Source organism: Pyrus communis, chromosome 1 (assembly GCF_041283825.1).
Source record: "Pyrus communis isolate YQ-2024b chromosome 1, ASM4128382v1, whole genome shotgun sequence".
NCBI classification, from domain to species: Eukaryota; Viridiplantae; Streptophyta; class Magnoliopsida; order Rosales; family Rosaceae; genus Pyrus; species Pyrus communis.
Genome location: NC_142565.1, coordinates 9,487,131 through 9,507,982, shown reverse-complemented (window position 1 = coordinate 9,507,982; position 20,852 = coordinate 9,487,131). Strand labels below are relative to the sequence as shown.

Here is a 20,852-nt window from a genome sequence, read left to right as displayed (position 1 = left end):
TTACTTTGTTCTTTTGGACAGTTCCATCAAGGTTGAGTTTGGTCTTAAACACCCACTTCACACCAATTATGGGCTTGTTAGTTGGTCTGTTTACCAATTCCCATGATTCATCTTGAGCCGTTTCTTCAAATTTCTCAGGTTTTATAATGCAGAGATTGCATTGTGCTAGAACATCATCCAAGTTTCTCTATTTCAGTGGAGTGTGATCAAAGGCCTAAGACTTTCTCATGCTGCTATTTATATCATCTGTTGATTTGTGAGAAGATGACAATCTTGGCGACTGAGTATAGTCATGACTTCCAAAAGTTGTCCTAGGTGATGTAACTTGAGACTGCTCAGATAAGTCTTCATGATTAGTCACAGTCACATAAGTCTCAGAGATCTCTTTCCAAACCCAAGCTGCACTTTCATCAAATACAACATCTCTTGATAGTAAAAGCCTCTTAGTAACAGGATCATACACCATGTACCTTTTTTCACAAGTTGCATATCCTACAAATATGCCATTGGTACTCTTTGCATTTAACTTCTGTCTCAGTTCACTTGATATGTGTACATAACATAAACAACCAAAGATTCTAAGATGTGCAATCCCTGGTTTTCTTCCACTGAATGCTTCAAATGGAGTTATATATCCGAGAGCTCTTGTAGGACACTTATTCAGTAAGGTAATCCTTTATCATGAAGCATGGCTTTTGCCATTTCAACTACTGTTCTGTTCTTTCTCTCTACCACTCCATTCTGTTGTGAAGTATATGCCATAGAGAGTTGTCTTTGAATGCCTTCATCTTCAGACAGCTTGTTAAACTCACAGGATGTGAATTCACCCTATCTGTCACTTCTCAGGCATTTTACTCTAAAACTACTCTGTAAGTCTACCATAGATTTGAATTTTCTAAAACAATTCAATGCATCTGACTTGTATTTGAGAAAGTAAACCCACATCATTCTTGTGTAGTCATCTACAAGAAGCATAAAGTACTTGTTACCAACAATGGACTCATTTTGCATAAACTCACATAAGTCTACATGAATTAACTCTAGGGGATTGCTTGCTTTCCATGCCTGATTCTTTGGAAGCTACTTTTTATGATGTTTTCCAAGCTAACAACCTTCACAGACTTCATCAACTTCTTATAAGTATGGAAGTCCATGCACCATTTCCTTCTCTTTGAGTTGTTTTAAACCCTTAGATGCAGATGGCCTAGCCTTTTGTGCTAGGTCCAAGTAGAGTGAGACATACTTTCTTTCAGAGCTATATGAGCATTAGGTAATAGTGCTAAAGGATAGCATCTATTCCTCTTCATTTCTACTTTAATTACAAGGCAATCCAGTGAAGGACCATAAAAAATACTACACATTCTACTTCCAAACAACAAATAATACCCATGCTCATCCATCTGTCCCACACTTAGTAAGTTCTCCTTCAATCTAGGTAGATACATTACTTCCTTCATGTATTTTCTGCCTTTGCTAGTATCAATTACTAGAGTGCCCATTCCAGCTATATTCATAAGCTTACCAGTTGGCATTTGTACTTTGCCTACCACATTTATCCTTATATCAACCAATAGCTTCTCATTTTCAGTCATGTGGTTGTTGCAACCATTGTCAATATACCATTCACCATTGACAACTGATCCAAAGATAGTGATATTGGCATAGAATAAGTTCCTTGTCACCTTTACTTAATTAGCATTGTTTGCCTTTTGCGCATTCTCTAGCCTAGTGTCCAAACCTTTCATAGTTGTAGCATTTAGGCCTCCCCTTATATCTACACTCACTAAAGTGAAATTTAGAGCATACCCTACACTGTGGTTTTCTAACTGCCTGACCCATTGACTGTGATGAATATGCATTTTGTGCAAGACTATCAGGAAAGTTCTGCTGAAACTTGGGTTTTGAATTCCATTTCTTGCCCTTAGAATTCCAATTATTCTGGAACTGAGATGGACTAGATTGAGCTCCACTTCTATTTTGCCCTTTTGGACTCACTGAGAAAGATGTAAATGCCTTCCTAGTAGTATCAACAATGTGTAGATCAAACCGTTGTTCTTGGCTCTTTAAGATTGCAATTACCTTCTGCAATTCTATGTCTCCAAACATTTTGTATTTTCTATAACCAAACAGATAGGATTATACGGTTTACTTAGACTAATCAGAACCTTTTGCACAAGTCTCCTATTTGAAATAGATTCACCAAATGTTTTCATCTGATTAATCAATTCATTCAGCCTTGTAAGATAACTAGATAGAGATTCATCACCTCGCATCCTAGCATATTCAAATTCTCGTCTAAGATTTTGAAGTTTTACCGATCTAACATGATCACCACCGTGGTATTCTCCATACAACAGATCCCATGCCATCTTAACTGAATCAACGTTGGCAATCCAAGGGAAGATCTGATCAGAGACTGCATTTTGTATGATTCTTAGAGTCTTCGCATCCTTCATGAACACAGCGGTCATTTCTTCATCAACTTCATCTTCCGATGACCCTTCAACTTTCTTCTTCTTCTTCGAATTAGGGGTTGTAATCCCCTTTTCTACCAAATTCCATAACCCAAGAGATTTGAAGATCATTATCAACCTAATTCTCCAGAACTCATAGTTCTCACCTAAGAAAGTTGGCGCTCTCACTTCAGAGCCTTTAGATCTAGGCTTCTTTGGTCTGAATAAATTGATTTCTCTTCTTAAATGATAACGGAACTCCAGCGACCTTCACCGAGTTTCGAGTGAACTTCGATTTAGCTCAGTGACTTCACAGATTGACACCCAGATTTAGATGATTGAACCTGACTCTGAGGCCATGTTAGTGTAAATTGGGATCTGGTTATGAATTCGAAGAAGAGATGAATGGAAAATCTCAGTGAAGAAAATGGAAATGGATTCTTCTTTCTGTAAGTCATAGAGGAGCTACTGAATTCTCATTAATTTCTATTTAGTACCTCTCTTTCACACAGATCGTGCAAAAGGAGGGAATATTACCACCGTTAGAGAGTGTTGGATCCTTCTCTCTCTCTCTCTCTCTAAGCTTAGATCACAGTCACTCATTTAACTAATAACAAGGATCAAACTACTCATGACACTCATGACCTTTACATATCATAATTTTACACTTGGCATTCTTTGCACAAGTGGATACACCAATTAACATAAAACACTTATTCTAATTCTATCAGCTCAATACTTATAATTCAACATAAATGACAGATCTCAAGCTCAACTTCTCTTAATGAATAAATCAATACTTGATTGTGACCAACTCATTTTGTGACTTGGTCCACATCTCTGTCAAAATATCAATTTGTATAAAAATAAAAAAGTTGGCCTGTATTTTGTTAGATTAAGAATATAAACCATAACTGATTCACGAAACCAAACAACCACATACCTGAGGAAACCATGACTGCTAGAATTAAGGAAAGAGTCTTCTGCAACTCGTCAGTCTATTGATGCAATTTCTCAACAATATGGGGCGTGAGGCTTTCTGTATTGCGAATCAATTGAGAGTGCAGGGACCCTTTATTTATACTTCATGTATTGATGATCAATAAGACGATTTCGACATAATATCAATCCTTATCGAACTCAACCTTATCACTACTTTTACCTGAGTGTTTATATCAGTAAACACATATACAAATAAGTATGTGTTTATCAAATCATTAAAGCTATGAAACCTGAATATACACGCACTCTAATAGTTTACCAACAGTGTTATTCTAAATCTCTATGATCACAACCTTTAAAAACACGTGAAACAGGTGTGCAGCTCCAATAAGTCTTGCATATTTCACATCTTCCAAGTTGGAACGCTGACGGGCGCCACTCTAAACTACCGGGCCTTATGTGATATTAGGATAAGAGGGCAGGCCTAACAATGATTCATAAACCAATTGCCACTCAAAACGAGGGCTTAGCCCAGCTGACTGAGAAAGGCTTGGTATCTGATTAAAATACGACTTAGCAAGAATAGGGTTTCCATCTCAATGCCACCATCAAATTACAATTAAATTACAGCAATGGAGTTTAGTTTATGAATTTGTATTGACTCCCTCTAGTCTCCATCATGGTCCACACAGTTAACTTTTGACTATCTTTTAAAGTCCAGAAAAATCAAAGAGATCCAAAAAAGAAAAAAAAAAAGGAGATAGAGTGAATATCCTCAAGGAATTTCGTATTGCTGATTAGGAATGTGGTCATTGATTCCATCGAAAGGAGTTCAAAAGATGAAGAGAGCATGTAGTAACCACCACCAGGAAAAGGCTTGTGTAATTCCCGATGAAATTTTGTATGTCTGTAGCCCCTTCAGAGATAGATTAATCAATAATATATAGGTGATTAGTATAAAGTACGTGTGTGCATATGTTTTCCCAGCCTTTTTATCTTCTCGATCCAGACACCAAATTGACTTAAGCGCCAAAAAGCTTTCTCAAAAGTTTTCTCAACCTTTTCCTCCTTTTCAACTACTACTACTACTATACCACCTTGGTCCTTTTCTCTTTCACACAGTCACACTTAGTCACACAGTCTCACGGTCACACCCACAAATACAGACACAGCATGTGACAAGCTCATGGATTATGCAGGGTAGTGAACACAGTAAAACCTTAGGTCCAGATCGTTTGTGTTGTCCCCCGTCCTTTGTTTAGTGCTCAATATATAAACATTTTCAAATGCATTCCTATCTTCTTCTCTTTGCAAATGTATGTTCTTAACGCAATGCCCATAAGGTGTCGATAACGCTAGCAAAGTACATGTTTTTGACTTAGAATCGATACAAAATATGTCCTCCTGCACAAGAGATCGTTACTATATACATACCCTAATCATATTGTTAATGACCAATACAAATTTATAATATAGTACTGTGACCGATGTTTGAAATTTGAAATGTGTGGATGGACAAGCTGGCTTTGAGAGGAAGCACAGGATGAGTAGCTAGGGGGGGATTTGACATTTACGTGTTGTTTCTTTCCTGCTGGGCCTTTCTGTGTTTCTCTTTCATTTTTGTCTCACAGTCAGTCAGTCACACAGCTTCTTAATTTACACAACTTTCAAGACCTGTAAGAACTTCGAAATCTGGAGCCAGTATCGTCCTCTCCGTTTGTCACTCTGATATATACGTGTACAACAAAACACATTCAACCTTGAAAGAGAGAGAGAGAGAGAGAGAGAGAGAGAGAGAGAGAGAGAGAGAGCCAAATAAGAATATATAAGAGCTAGAAATTTAAAGGTGGGTCTCAGTCTCATTAGGGTTTTTCTCAATTTGGTGGTGAAGTTGGGTTCACTAGGCATGGCAGCACATCTTCCGGGCACCCCCATTTAGATAAAACAAGGGGATCATCATGATTCCAAATTCTCGATTTTACTAATCAACAATTATATTATTCTAATTACAATATTGCACATGATTCCATTCAACTTTTTAAGGGTAATTATTCCTCACCATGCCAAGAAACTACAAATATTAAGTCTCCCAAAGGGCCCTGTTTTATGTGTTGTACTTTTTTTACTTGTATTTTCAACTTTTAATCAAATATTACTTAAACATAAATTTACAATAAAACGACTCGTGGCATGAATTAAGTGAATAAGCAGCTGGATATGCAATTAAAGATTTAGGTGTTAAGTATTCAACGATCAAGAATTCCGGTGCATATTATACGCTAATCAATACTAGACTAACTTCAATATTTAGGCCATTATGGTGTGAATTTGGTGCTTGACATTATCACTTGAAACTGGCAAGAGCTAGCTAAGGGCATAGCCGCATATAGATATATAGACCTAGTTATATATCAAATTGGTAGACAGGGTTTCGCTTTAACTTACATTAAAACAACCCTCTTCATATTATATGCAATTATTTTTTCTAGCTAGGGTTATGATTGAAACAAATTGTCCAACCATGAGAGTGAAAAGCATGTGTGTTTAAATAAACAATTCAAGGCATTTTTCAGTGTTTTTTCATAAGTCCAACTTCTGCAAACCCTAATTTATGTTTTTCTTTCGCTTTTCCCATGACTGTAATATCAAACATGCCACAGTGTATGGTCTATTGCCAGTAAAGGCTCAGTACTTATGCAGCTTGTGATGTGAGAAACAAAAACTAGGGTTCATAAATTAACCTATCTACCCATTATTCCCATGTCACCAATATGCAAATGTCATATATGCTTTCAACTTATTGAATTGAATACATGAATGTGACTTAGAGTAAAAGAAAAAGGTTAAAAGATGTTACCTAGAAGGGGTGAAAGCGAAAACGACGACGTCGAGACATATTCACAGGCACAAAAAGGGCGGAACCCAGAAAGGTCGGGGAAAGGTAAAAGGGTTAAAAGGCAAAGTAAAAACAAGAGAATGGACTCCGTCTGCCCCATCTGTCGGTCATCGCCTCGAACTCCTCGCCCTGTGCACCTCAGCTCTAAAGTGACACGCCAGCCGAGGGTCCCTTTATTTATTTTTTTTTCTTTTGACAAATAAATTAAAAAATTAATTTTGTTAAAAACTAATTAATTAAATTTTATGATTTCTCATAAAAGTGACAAAAGTATTAAATGGGGTTACAGCTCAATCACTCAACCACTCCCCTGACTCGCTTCATAGCTCCTCTATTTGTTTTGATTCCCTATTTATTTATTTATTTTTTATTTGTTTGTGGTAAAAAATATTCTATTTACCCGACTAGTCATTGTTATTTGATTATGTTTTCAGTTTTTGATCATTGTACAATGATAGTATCCTACGGTCAAAAATGGGTCATCGATCTCTAGGCTTGCACAGAGTAGAGTCGTATCAAATGGTGAGTGATTTTTTAAAACTTTTTGCGGTACTAATTCTCATGCTTCATGCTTGTACGAGGAGACTCATCTGCCAAATCCGACGGTGGTTATCATATCATATCAGTTTCATCCATCAAATCTAACCTAATATAATTTTGACCAAAATAAAACCCTTGTATAAACATGTTTTCTTCTTTAATTAAGCTGTGATTGTGCAAATTAATATAACAGTCCAGTAGTATTCTAGATTTTTAGTAAGAGTAAGGCGTTGTAGGTTTGATCAATGTATATGAATAGTGGTGGTAAAGGCAGATTTGGAATTTGAATCTTTGAAGGTCTCAACATTAAAGGTTCATACTTTTTTAGAAACATAACGCTAAGTGTGCAAAAAACTTTCAGTTTATTTGAGCATTTCATCACACATAGTTTTGTAGATGACTATAGCCCCACCAAATGTTCGACCAAAAGGCACACTGAAAGATTTATGTGTTGTTTCTGTCCAAAAATTTTTGCATGCTGCACGCGTTATTTCTCCACTCACCCTTCATAATCTTTATGAATCCGTCATTGTAGATGATAAGTTTAATATCAAATTATTACAACCGACTGGTTATGTGAGTCTTCGTTAATTACTCACCCTTAAAATAAACTAGAGAGAGAGAGAAGGAGAAGGTGCATGGGGTCGTGGTCATTTCTGGAAGTGAGAGATGAGAACCCAGCTGGTGGGGTCGAGTCCGCAACTATGTTTTTGTCCTTTTTTACAAGGCCTTTATTACTCTTCTTATTATAAAGTTTTTTTTTTATATATTTATAAGTCACCTCCCCCTCCCCACCCCATACCATACTAACCATACCATATCATCATTCTCTACATTCTAATTCATCATTATCATCCTTCATTTCTCTCTCTCTCTCTCTCTCTCTGTCTCTCTCTCTCTAAACCCCCCCTTGAAGATAGGCGAAACTCTTGGGGGACAAAGAGATAAAAGAGATCAGAGAAACAAACACACGCATGCATAAACACTCACTCTTGGATTTACATACATAATTGTAGCTAGGGTTTTTGAAGATGTTGAAGGAGAAGAGGAGCTTTAGCTTTTGAGGGGAATGTTGTCTGGCTCGAGGACTCTTTTCATATTGATCTATAATCCCCTAGATCAACAACCTATATATATATATATATATATATATATATATATATATATATCTGTATGTGTATGTATATGTTGCGTTTACCAACTGCATACACAGAGATGATCAGGTGAATTAGTGTCGTCGGACCAGGCTTCATTCCCCCCAATTTATGGCTTCCGATCCATACAGAGATCCCTTTTTTTTCCAGGGCAGAGGGCTTGTTCATCTGAAGGTTTGGTTTCTATTTCTTATTTTTTTTAATTTGCTATTTTGGGGGTTTTTTACCGTCAGTTTAGAATTCTGGGTTTTTGTTTTTAGAGCAATTAAGGTTATTAGTTATGTGCAGATTGGTGTAATGATGGAGTATTTTGACTATTTCTGTTTTCATTTTCATGGACTGCATAAAAAGTTTTGATGATTGCTGGATCTACTTTTCATTTATTTTTGCTCTTGTTTGAATCATCATGGTGTGATGATTGTGGCCTAATACCTCATGATGCCTTCCAGTATCTGATCTGTCTGTTTCTGCTATTTTCTCAGATCTGGCTCCCATTTTAATTTTTGTTTTCTAAAATAAATTATGTTGGTAAACACTCTCTCCTCTCTTTCACGTTATAATTCTCTCTCTTAGGGTTTCGTGGGTCTAGATTTATTAGGCGACAATACATCTAAACAAATCTTTTAGAAAATAGCATTAATTTATTGCCGAGGAGAACGGGCAAGGAAGTGACACCCTTTCTGACACTGTTACAAATGCGAAATGCCTATTTTCATCTGTCAAAATATATAAAATAAAAATTAGCTTCCCTAAACAGTACACCCATCTGTTTCTTACTCATAATCTAATGCTATTAGTCAGTAATCCTTTTTAAGTCTTGATTGTAAATTACAAAAATGCATAAATAGATCAGTAGTTTCTTACTTTCTCAGATCAGTTCCAATCTTGTCACTTTACCTATTTACTTTGATAATGTTTTTGTTAGACATCTCTTATTATCTTGAACTTATTTCTTTCCAAACTTGATGAGCATATGAAAATGTGGATTCAGCAGAAGTACAAATAATATTATAACTTTGGGAAAGTGCTTGTCCAAAAGGAAACCTGTTCACTTGCCTTTTTCTTTAGATTATTGTCTTACCAATGGACACTAATTTGAAACCCTTATCTTGTTTATCTTGAGTTACTGTGAATATTGTGAACTTGTGATTCTCAAAGCTTTAGTCGCCCACAATGTCTTAACCCCACCTGGGTTTTTGTCCCTTTATTATGGCTTTATATGACTGACTGGTTGTTCAAAGAGTCAATGGAGATTTATTAGAACCCAAACACTGCTGAAAACTAAAGGTGAGTAGTTTGATTATATGAACATTTATTTTATTTTTCTGTAATTTTGTATACTAGGCAAGAACAAGGCGCATTGTGCAGCTGTAGTGCAAGAAAATATATCATAACTAATTTGATCAAGTGTTCGTGAGAATTTTCTCATGTTTAAGAATTCCCTTTGTATTCTTGAAGGGCAGCTGATTAATCCCAGAGTTAAAATTGTTTTTGGTTATAGAGGAGGATTTCGAAACTTGATCTCTAGCCTACTCATCCCCGCCTATCCACCCTCACCGCTGGATTAACTCCAGTGGCTTAATCCCGGACTTAAATTGCTGCGTAATTAGTCCAGTGTAATTTGTATACATCTCCTTTCATTACTTTCCTTCATATTTGCATCTATAATTAGCTACTTAAGAGAACCTCTGAAATGAATAGAGGGAAGTAAAATGGTTGAATACAAGGTTTTATAAGAACATATATGTGGTAAATGCCACTGCTCTAATGTTGCCCCAAGGGAAAAAAATTTCTGTGTGCCAAAAAACTCTGTCTAGTACATCATGTGTCATAATACAAGTGGTTGTAAATTTTATTTTCAAGTATCTTATGACATTTGATTGTGTTTCCAACACACGAAAAATTTCTCGCCCTAGGAAACCAATCTCTCTCTCTCTCTCTCTCTCTCTCTCTCTCTCATTACACACACTCTGGAGGAAGACCAGCACGTTCATCTTCAGATGCTTGATATTATTAATACATTGGGTCTCCTCGTGTCTCTCTTTCTAGATTCTCACTGTTATTTTACCTGTCTAATACCCTGCTTGTATCAAAAGTCAATCCATGAAAAACAAAAGTAGCTGGTTTTCACAAAACCCTGCTTGTACGAAAAGGCAATCACAAATCTATTTCCTTGTTTTCATTGCATGATTCTTCTCATTTTTCTTAACCCTCCTTACTTAGTGTTAATTGGAAAGCGATTAAGATTAACGTATGAATGCCGACTGATCACACACACTAAAGTCCCTTTTGGGAAGTTGAATCTTTTTTGACCTTTGCAACCATAAAAGTAAAAGCTTTAATATTGCTTTCTTTGTGCCCATAATTTTCCAATCACACACTTACAGAGAGCGAAGAATGCGATGAGGTTGGAGTCATCAGCTGTCCTTTAGGGTGAACTCCAATGAAAGCTTTTTGTGCATGACCACAAATTTCAATGGATAACTGGGGTATGATTATTCCACTTGACCAAGACCCCTATCTCTATTAGTTAATTACTTTAATTAAATCTTTTGCAGAAGAGTACTTTGGATAATTGTTCCTAGATAAATAGCTAGCTATTAGGTCCATGTGCATCGGAACTTTGGGCTATTGGGTTGGTCCTAGCGGATGGGAACTTGTGGTGGACCTCGTATTCGTAATAGCTCCATACATATATAGGTACTGTAGTACTAGTTACTATTGTTTGAACTAATTAAATCCTCATCGAGTCAGGGTAATAAAACTGGCTATCTAAAAGCTAGCTAGGCTGCTTTCTTGCAGCAGTATCTTTGAAGTACTGTAGGATCCAAGGCAACTTAATTCGGTTCAACTTTATTCCCTCATTAATTCACAGGATTGACTGGCTGGGAATTGTTCTTTGTTCCTGCAGCTGAGGTTTGAACCCCTCTTTTAATAGAGATCTGGCGTTCTGTAATCTGATCTTTAGGCTTAAATATGCCAAAATTGTGCCTTTGTTCTTTGCTAACTAGGCTTAACTTTATTCCAGAAGAAAAAATGAAAACACTCCAAGAAAGTTCATATGAGCAAGTGGCCCTTTACCATAATGGTGGAGAGTAGTGTTGTCCTTGCATCACGATGTGAGTTCGAACCCCGTCGGTTCTCTAATCTAACAAATTTATCATTTGACAAAAAAAAAAAAAAAAAAATTCATATGAATTTATATTTCATGCATATAACTTAATGCAATACTAAAAGGCAGTGGAAGGGTCATATGTCTTGCTGCTTGCGCGATGAGCTTTTAAATTATTCCACTAAATATAGCACCGAAGGAAATTATAATTTATAAGCTAAAACCATCGTGTCGTACCTCAATCCAAACAACAAAATTTTTCTAATTTTAAAGAATGTTTCGCCAAAAATATGAGCAGGAATGTTTGTTTTCCCAGATGTGTATATAAATGCATGACACATCCACCGTTTGCATCATCAGGTATCACACGTCTTACACTTTCCCTTAATGTACTTGATGTTAGCTCCGATGAGCACAATTGGAGACCATGTATGTATCAGGACATCATGTATGTACTCTCACATGTATTGTGATGTGAAAATTATAGAACACTCCCAACTTCTCTTGAATCATAAGATCCTTTCTGCTCATATATTTCTTTGCAATTTTATACACTCACAAGGGAGTGCTAGAAACTGAACTCCGAGCTAGTGTTCTGTACCTTTTGTTCTTCCTGCTTTAGGGTTTCAAATAATGATATCTTATTGAAACGGTTCCAAACATAAGCACAAACATGAAATTTTGTGAATCAGCTACAAAGTGTTTTGAAGAGGCAAGTCAATTCCTCTTATTGGGCTAAGTTTTGAATGTCAAAATCCATTAAATTAGTTATGAATATTTTATTGGGCATAGATTAATAAATCACAATGCTAAACTGGTTAAAGGTATTTCCTTCTACATTCATGGTCGTGGATTTGTATAAGAAACAAAATGTCTTGTTTGTTAACTAGTTAGTCGGATTTCCATTTGGACCCTGCAAGTCTAAAACTTGATGGTCCAGCTCAGCCTAAACCCTTAGGTTCAGAGAAATGCGGATTTAGTTAAGTTTGGGCTTAGCAACTAAAAAATTTGAACTAGCAGGGAGGAATGCAACATGGGCCAAGGGTTTATTGTCCCCAAATTTCATATCTCATTTGTGTCATATTTTTAATTTTTGACACGTATTATTCAATTCAATTCCAAACTAACACCATTAAATTTTTCATAAAATTAATTATATTACCAAAAATTAAATATTTACAAAAACCAACAATTAAATAAACTCCCGAGCACCATATAACCCCATCGCCGCCGCCATTGCTCCTCCTTACCACCGGCAAAGCTTCCTCTCTCTCTCTCTCTCTCTCTCTCTCTCTCTCTCTCTCTCTACATATCCCACACTAGATCATGATCGATCCAGGACATCGAAGAACGAATATTCTGTCAAAGTTTGGTACTGGGACGCAAGGAGGATATCTAATCCATGCTTAGCCGCAGGATATTTGCAGTGAGAAAACTACATTTGAATATCAAGGAGGACATCAACAGAGAAGAAGATAGAGATAAAAGAGAGAAAAGAGAGCTTCGTCGGAGGTGAGCATTGCAGCCGACTTGCACGGTGGGAAAATTTAGGGTTGGTTGTTTGGGGGGGGGGGGGGGTAGGGTTGTTGGGGAGGTGGTTGTTGGTTTCTTTTGTTGTTAATTAAATTTTCAGTTTTTATTTTAGTAATTAATTATATGAAAATTTAACAATGTTAGATTTGAAAATGAGTTAAAGAACACGTGTCAAAAGTCTAGAAACAAGCCACGAATGAGATATGAAATTTAGACGACCTGCAATAATAATATAATATTGAGATATATTAGTTCAAAATTCTACTCTAAAACCATCATTCATAAAATGCCATGCTAAAAAAATGTATCCACATCTAGTCTTGTTTGACATGACAAAAAATATTGCCACATGGAAAATATAGACAACTCAATTTTCTCAACAAAAGTTACAAAACTCACACCATCTCTCTTTACCAAATCCACAATTTCCCCACACATGATTCTCTCCTAGCAAACTAAAACTTGAAGTCACATCAAGTAGCCTAGTAGTAAGGGTACAGATTGATAAACAAAAAATGTGGGATGTTATGGGTTCGATGCTCTGAGCTGATAAGTTTGCTTAACCGTGGCAATGAGCAAAATAAAATTCCCCATAACCTCTTCAGACCCAGAAAGAGTGGATAATCTTCGGACCCGAACTTCAATCCAACCACCGACTTCATCACGCCCCTTCCTCTCACGAAGTCCCTAATCCTCCTCTCGTACTTCCCTAGAAAAGGCCTTTTGCAAACGACCTTGACAGAGATGGGGAAAGAATCAAACCCGAGTATGAAAATATGTGAATACAATAGATTAAGATTACTGATTTTGTAACAGGGATATTAACCTAATTTCTCAATAATATTTTTTTGGTCTGCCTTGGTTCGTTCATTCTTATCTAAAAGTTAGAATGCATTGGCCATAATGCATCTGATGACTAGCTACTTATATCATATTACCATGATTATTTGAAGGTCAATGGAAATTATGTTGTATGACAAAATATTCAAAGACAAAAAACAAGAATTAGAGAATAACATGCCACTCACACCCTTTCTCTTTTGCTTTCTTCAAAAGCAAACACTGATTGTTCACTCCCCCACTTTGGGTGGTTTTCCACCCGCACTTCCTTGACTTTGCATCTTTCTGAGTTTCTAACCCATGCCACCATCTATTTATGTCTCATTTTGCTGGCATATTTTATCAAACATAATCATATGCGGTGAGTAATAGTATATGCTATATAGTTCGGGAGCACATAACAAGGATAATTCCACGATATCTCTAAATCACTTAGTGTATATCCCTGATTACTGATTAGTATAACTTGCTATAACTTAGTGGTAGTACTTGTACAAAAACAGAAATGAATCTAGTTGGGTAGCACTCCATGACTTGTCAAATTCGAAATCAAATCGTAATACGTCTTGGTGTAATTGTATTTCCTTATTCTTCTGAAGGTCTCAATTTTGGAAATGTTTGTTATTCTTTGTCCAAAATGTGTAGTCGTTAGTTTTTTGTGCAAATGAATAACATATGCATATCACCGTAAAAGTCGTCAAACAAAAAACTGTTTGCTTAAATAATAATTTATATTGTCTCTATTTAACTATCTATTGTTAGGTGTATAATTTTATCACAAAAAGCCTTTATGATATTAGAAGTGGAACTCTCACGTATAAATTGCATATTATCTTTTGTCTTCTCCAATGTGGGACTTCATTCTCTTCTTTTTTACAAATGATAGCATTAGTCGGTTATTTAGTTGTTAACGGGGAGGGAGATCGATAGGATCGCAATATGGTGCATAAATATGATTGTTTTCCACCACTGCGGTAAAGCGCCATATACAATATGAGACTTTATTCTCTAGCAAAAACTAGCTCGTTCATATAAAATTCATGGTTTTGCCTTGAAAAAAAATGGAAATGAATAATTTATCAAGTGCTTTCTAAATGAATAATTTATCCCTCAACATTGAAATATATATTGAATATTATTTCAAGAGTGAGTATCTGATCCCACTCTTAGCTTAATCAAACGATGATAATTTTCAGCAGCTTGTAACATGAAAAGAGCTGTGAAAATAGAATCTAACTTTACTCGTAACTTATTAATATGTAATCTCCATACTAATTGTAAGCCCAAATAAAGTAATGCTCAAGAGTGAGGATCTCACATGCCCACATGGGTGCAAAACCTAAAAATTCATTTACCATCAAAATCTCTTCAAACACCACCTGCTTGAATATAATTATTATTTCTCTTGTTGCAGCCATCAACATTAAGCTTAAACCAACATGTAAAAAAAAGAAAAAAAAAGAAAAAAAAAAAAAAGAGAGCTTCTCAATGAAGCGAAGATTCAATCCTGTAAGGTTTGTTATTCTTGTGTACAAAAGTCAACTATTCATGAAGATAAATACAAATAGGAATTGTAGGCTCATCAATCATTTCAAAATCCTGCCCAAAAACAAATTTAATTCACCAGTACTAAATAAATTAGCAAGCAACGGAAAATACAAACCTCCACTGTAAACACCCTAAGATGAGTGATTTAATGGTGAATTAATTAAAAATGTAGCCAATCAAGAAAATTAATGTCTTACAGTGGATTATATATTCCGAACCTCTGCTAGATTTTCTCTTGCCTTATGGTGTTGAAAAACATGAGTTACTTATTCATAGCCACAAATACATCTTTGGCACCCGGACCGTTTATTGCTCATTCTATTTTTCAGATTTTCATCATTAGTTAGGAGCTTATCAAAAGTGTACATGGCCACAGGAAACCCTGAAAACCATAAGAGGTATATAAAGTTTTCAAATGAGATTCCATCGCCAACAAGAAAGACCACTATAATTAATGACCAACAAGTAAGCATATATAAAAGTTACCGTCACTTGTTTCCCTTCATAAGGGAATCGGAATATTTATTTTCTAAGATGAACGCCATGAACGAGCAAAGGATAACAACTTGAAAATAGGATTGAAACATGTTTTCTTTTGCATATGAATACTGCAACATAATATCACAAAATTTTATAACCTGCACTCATATTTGAATTTTTTTTTTGTGGTCTCTTTTATTGAAAAACACTAAGTGTAGGTCTTTGGTGTTCAAAACACCATTTTTGCACAAAAAGTAAAACACCATCGAAAACATTTTCATAGAGTAATAGGTTTTCCTTGTTAAAAAAAAAATAAAATAAAATCCATATAATACCTCCTTGCCCCAAAAATATCTCTTATTAATTGTAGGGATACTTTCTGAGAATTTGTATTACACAAGAGAAAACAATAATAAAAAGTTGAGGGCCACATTTGTGCGCTATACAGCACACACACTCCACACTCTGTCATCGATTGATAGTGAAATCCGGCAACACATACATCCCTCTAATTCTAAACCAAAGAAATGTCGGGACCTACTGGAATGTTATTTTGAGCCGAAAGGAGGGAAGGACCATTTTGTCATTCTGTAACCGATTTTATTCGACCCCTCTAAACTTTGTTGGAAGTACATTTCATATGAGGGAGAGGGTTGTGTTGTGTGTCTTGATTAAATTTCTTTTGCATTTTGAGTGCTAATACAATCGCGTGCTTCTCATAAGTGATTCCCTCCAACTGATCCAAGTCTTGGACAAGTTGTGTGGTATTTCTTCTTCATCAAGTTATGTCTTTGTTGATTTCAAGATTGGTTGCACTTTGCTGGTTCGTGTGCTTATTCTTCAAATTAATCCAAGAGACCATCTTTACAATTTTTACTTTCCTTCTCTAATAAAACTGCTAGCGTTTCATCTCAAAATTGTTTCCGACTTGGTAAATTTTTTATTTTTTTTAAAAACAAATGATATTATCTATACTAAGGGAGTGAGACTGCTAAGCCTCTAAATGGGGCAATAATGTGGTTCAAATTCACTTGTAGTAGGAATCAAACCTAAGACCTCTAGTTAAGAGATATATCACTAGACCATAATACTAAATGGCCACTTGGTACAACTTATGTAACATAATTTTGTGCCATGTTTATCATAGTCAAACAATCCTAAGTCCCCTATTAATCAAAACGGCAACTAATCCACTTTGTATGAAGGACTAGAAACCCAAAGTACCATAAGTTACAACACCCCACTTTCTTATCTGATTGTTTTGAAAAGATGACGATGTTTTTATCATCAACTGATCATCAATCAAGGGTCAAAGAAGCCCACTTACGAAACCCTAGTTACACAACTAATGAAAGCCCACATTATTCTTTGGATCTCTCTCTCTCTCTCTCTCTCTCTCTCTCTCTCTCTCTCTCTCTCTCTCTCTCTCTCTCTCTCTCTCTCGCTATATATCAAATTCATTCCCTGGTTGGTATGCGTTTTGCACTAGGACTGGTTTATCAAAGATGACCAACGTACCAAGGTCTCTGAGTTATTCTTCTCTAACCCTATTCAAGCAAGCCATCGCAGCCTCAGATCCTTGGCCGTTTTCCTTCCTTTTCTTGTAAGATTTAATCTAGGGGAGGAGATCAAAAGCCCTAGAGTTTGCCTTTGTCTTTGCCTTCATCTTCTCGCCTTTGTTTGTTGGTTTTTCTTTTAATATTTTTTCAGATATGGGTAGCGGAGAGAGAAGTCTGAGAAATTTCCATCTTCACCTGCCGCATCTTCACCACCACCACCATCATCACGGTGGGAAGAAACAAGTGATTAGAGATGTTCCAAAAGGGTGTTTGGCAATCAAGGTGGGCCAGGGCAAAGAGCAACAGAGGTTTGTAATTCCTGTGATCTACTTCAATCACCCACTCTTCATACAGCTCTTGAAGGAAGCCGAGGAAGAGTATGGGTTTGATCAGAAGGGCACTATCACCATCCCTTGCCATGTGGAGGAGTTTAGGTCCGTCCAAGGCATGATCGATAGGGAGAAGTCCCTCCACCACCATCACCACCACCAGCACCACCACCATGTCGGGTGCTTTAGGGTTTGATCATCAATCAAAGATTGTGGCTCGAATCCCAATTCTCTGTAAATTTCGAGTTTGTTTAGCTATTTTTGTTTGTTTCCTTTCTAGTTGGAAGGTGATGGCAAATACGATGTGGTGATGATGAAAAAGAACCGTGAATGTGGATTGCATTTGCAGTCATTTTGTTATTGTTAGGAATCTTAATGATGATAAAGATAAATTCAAAATGCTTCTCTTTTTCTTTTTCTTTCCTTTTTCTTCTATTTATTATTGATGAGTATTCGAAAGTTTTTGTGATAAGGAAGGAGGACATCATTGGTACAACATTGAGAGGGAGAGAACAGACAAGGCCAAATGCTGGTAGGGTCAAAGCGCTTGCTAGGCCATTAAAATTGCTAGGTCAATGATATATTCTTGAGAGACAATATATTTGCATATAAATTATATCAACAATATTTTCTTCCAAAAAAGAATTTCTGTCAACGATCTTGTTCTTCTTTTTTCTTTCCTTTTTCTCCAATTTCAACAATTACACCTCTTTCTTTAGTAATTTGACCATGATCAATTCAATTTCAACAATTACACCTCTTTCTTTAGTAATTTGACCATGATCAATTTGCTTGGTTGGTTGAAAAGATGTAAATTTTTTCATAACCTTTGAATTTTGAAATGGTTATCATAAATAATTAAACAATGGAAAAAATGCAGCAAAAGCAGAAATTTCTCAATTCCTTTCTTTTTATTTTTCGATACTTGGTAATAACATATTGATTCGAAAGTTATATAATTGATATTATTGATAATATTGAATAAACAGAATAATATCATTCACTTGAGATATTATTTGTGTGATTGCAAAGATGCCAACAGAAACTCTAGGGAACTGGAAACAGTAGTGATGGGCCATAAATTGAACATAGAGTGTGGACCATTCTATCTGGAGTCTGTGCTCCACACTGCTCATACATCACTGAATAGTGAATACTCGTTGGAATCGTTGTGTATATATCACTTCCCATTTTCTTTTTCTTCTATTTTTGTTTCCAAACTTCCACTTATTGTTGTTGGTATTGTTTGTTTGGACCGCGTTAAATTGGGTCGATCATGGAGGAAGACTACCTACACAGAGAGAGAGAGAGAGAGAGAGAGAGAGAGAGAGAGAGAGAGTAAGTGAGCGAGTGTCCGGTGGGTGCATGACATCCACGTTTAAGTTGTTCAAGTTTTTCAGTTGGTGTGTCAAGGCTCTGCAGTCTGCATGGTAGACACTGTGTCATTCGACAGAGGAGCCAAACAGAAAGCAAGTTTGGACCTTTTTCAGATGGTATTAATTACCAGGTCTCGCTGCCATTTTTAATTAAGCACAATTTATAACAATCTTGGAAGTTCATGAGAGGCATAGAGTTAGCATGCAATCGAGGTTTCAAGCAGTACCAACTTAAATAGAGCACTTGAAAAAATGTCTCGCCTTTTGAGTTCGTGGAGGTGTTGGTTGTTAGGTTCTAAATTTTATTTTGGTTGTCGGGCTCCTACTTTTTCAATATTGGGTATGTTGAGTATCTAAATATATGCATGTTACAAATTGTTGCGAGGGTCTGCTGAGATTATAATAAGCATGTCTTTGGATATTTGTTACAATTGAACCGATACTATCAACACCACATGCATGTTATTGATAAAGGTTCTCTCACCTCTTTCATCCAAAATACTACATGCGATGTGAAATACATAAAATCCCTTCTGTTTTTTTTATGTAATTCTAAATTGGTTTCAATTTTTTTAAACATCCCAAATAAGTATCCAATTTATATAAAACATCACATCCGTTAAGCCTCAATTAGATTTTTGTTAAATTAATTAGGATTTACTTTGTCTCCAAATGTCATGAAAGCATGGTCTCCACAACTAATGGCCACTATCACTCCCATCAGGTCATCGCCTCCAAATTCATGCACAACACCAACTCCACCTTACAACTCACGCCGCCAACATTGAGAAGAAGGTCATGGAGGTTGCTAAAATGGTATGGATTGTCATGATGTGGCCACCACCATCTTCACCGTCCATAAAGAAGAACTGGAAGATTTATGAGTCAAGAATCGGCGAATGAGGAAATCACATGAGTAAAAACAAGCTCTTTGAAATCCTATAGGAATTCTTAATCATCTTATTTGTTAGCTGATTATCCTCCTAATGTAATCTCAATTTGGGTGCATTTTCACTTCAATTCAATACTTGTTTGATCATTGGGTTCCATCTTATATAATCTACATTTGAAATTTAGATTTTGAGGCAAATAATGTTAATATTGACCATGATATACCCAATTGGTGTGTTTTAAAATAAGGGTTGGGATGGGGTATCAGTGGTCGTAGGTTGAGCTTGGATGTGGTGGGTGCTTGATATTTTTCCGTCTTCATTTTTGTTTTCTATTTTATTCGTGAATTAGTTTTTATTTTTTTTATTTTTTTATCTTCATATCTTGTTTGAAATTATTTTTATTATTATTTTAGTGACCAAGTAAGCTAAAAAGTGAGACTCATTACTTGGTACTTATTTAGAATATTTACAAAAGTTGAGATCAATTTGAAATAACAGTAAAAAGTTAGGAAATTTTAGGTACTTGATCTTGAATTTTATATACACTATTATTATTAAAATAATAGTGCATTTAAAGCAACAAAATATTATAGCAACAGCCCGTATTGAGACTTATTATATATTTTGGTGCTAGATACACACACACACACACACACACACATAATTTTTATTAGTTCAAATGAAATTATATTAAAAAACGATCAATAACATATTAGGTTAGACATTCTAAATGTAATAAAAAAATCTTACATGCTGAAACAAACACGACCACTTCATATAATTTCGAATTTAGTTTCTCTTTCACTGATAAACCATGTTTCGGCATGTGCACAACTCCGTTGCGGCTGCCGGTTTTTTAATCAGAAATTATGTAGGGAGATCAAGTTGAGGGTGACTCTAAGCTTTTGATTGATTGTCTTCATGGACCATGTTTAATTCTCTAGTAATGATATTTTTACTATGTTTTCATACCACATTTATATATCACCTTATGTGGTATTTGATGTGGACAGCCACATCATTTAAATTAATCAGAATTTAATTTAAATTAAAAACATCTAATAAACAAATAATTAAAAAAAAAACTGGAATTAAATGGTGATTGTAGCATACAAGGAGTCTTCTCCTTCCTTCCCCGTTTAATCCTACTTCTTCTCCCGTTTCTTCTTCCACGCGCCAGTTCTTTGACGCCATTTT

At 35.7% G+C, this 20,852-nt stretch overlaps 2 protein-coding genes and 1 long non-coding RNA gene across 3 annotated transcripts; 2 read left to right on the top strand and 1 right to left on the bottom strand.

Moving 5' to 3' along the window:
- Window positions 1-214: 214 nt before the first annotated feature.
- Window positions 215-2,585, bottom strand: LOC148699112 (uncharacterized). The gene is made up of 4 exons (XM_088682252.1): window positions 2,166-2,585; window positions 1,836-2,082; window positions 1,387-1,636; window positions 215-542 (listed from the first exon to the last, which is right to left on the bottom strand). The coding sequence occupies exons 1-4, from the start codon at window positions 2,583-2,585 to the stop codon at window positions 215-217; spliced, it is 1,245 nt and encodes a 414-aa protein (XP_088538378.1).
- A 14,303-nt stretch (window positions 2,586-16,888) lies between these two features.
- LOC137719768 (auxin-responsive protein SAUR32) lies at window positions 16,889-17,785 on the top strand. Its single transcript, XM_068458792.2, has one exon. The coding sequence runs from the start codon at window positions 17,211-17,213 to the stop codon at window positions 17,580-17,582; it is 372 nt and encodes a 123-aa protein (XP_068314893.1). The 5' UTR covers window positions 16,889-17,210; the 3' UTR covers window positions 17,583-17,785.
- Window positions 17,786-18,449: 664 nt separating this feature from the next.
- LOC148699111 (uncharacterized) lies at window positions 18,450-19,801 on the top strand. The gene is made up of 2 exons (XR_015953836.1): window positions 18,450-18,879; window positions 19,487-19,801. It is a non-coding gene; the product is annotated as an uncharacterized LOC148699111 (long non-coding RNA).
- The last annotated feature ends 1,051 nt before the right edge of the window (window positions 19,802-20,852 follow it).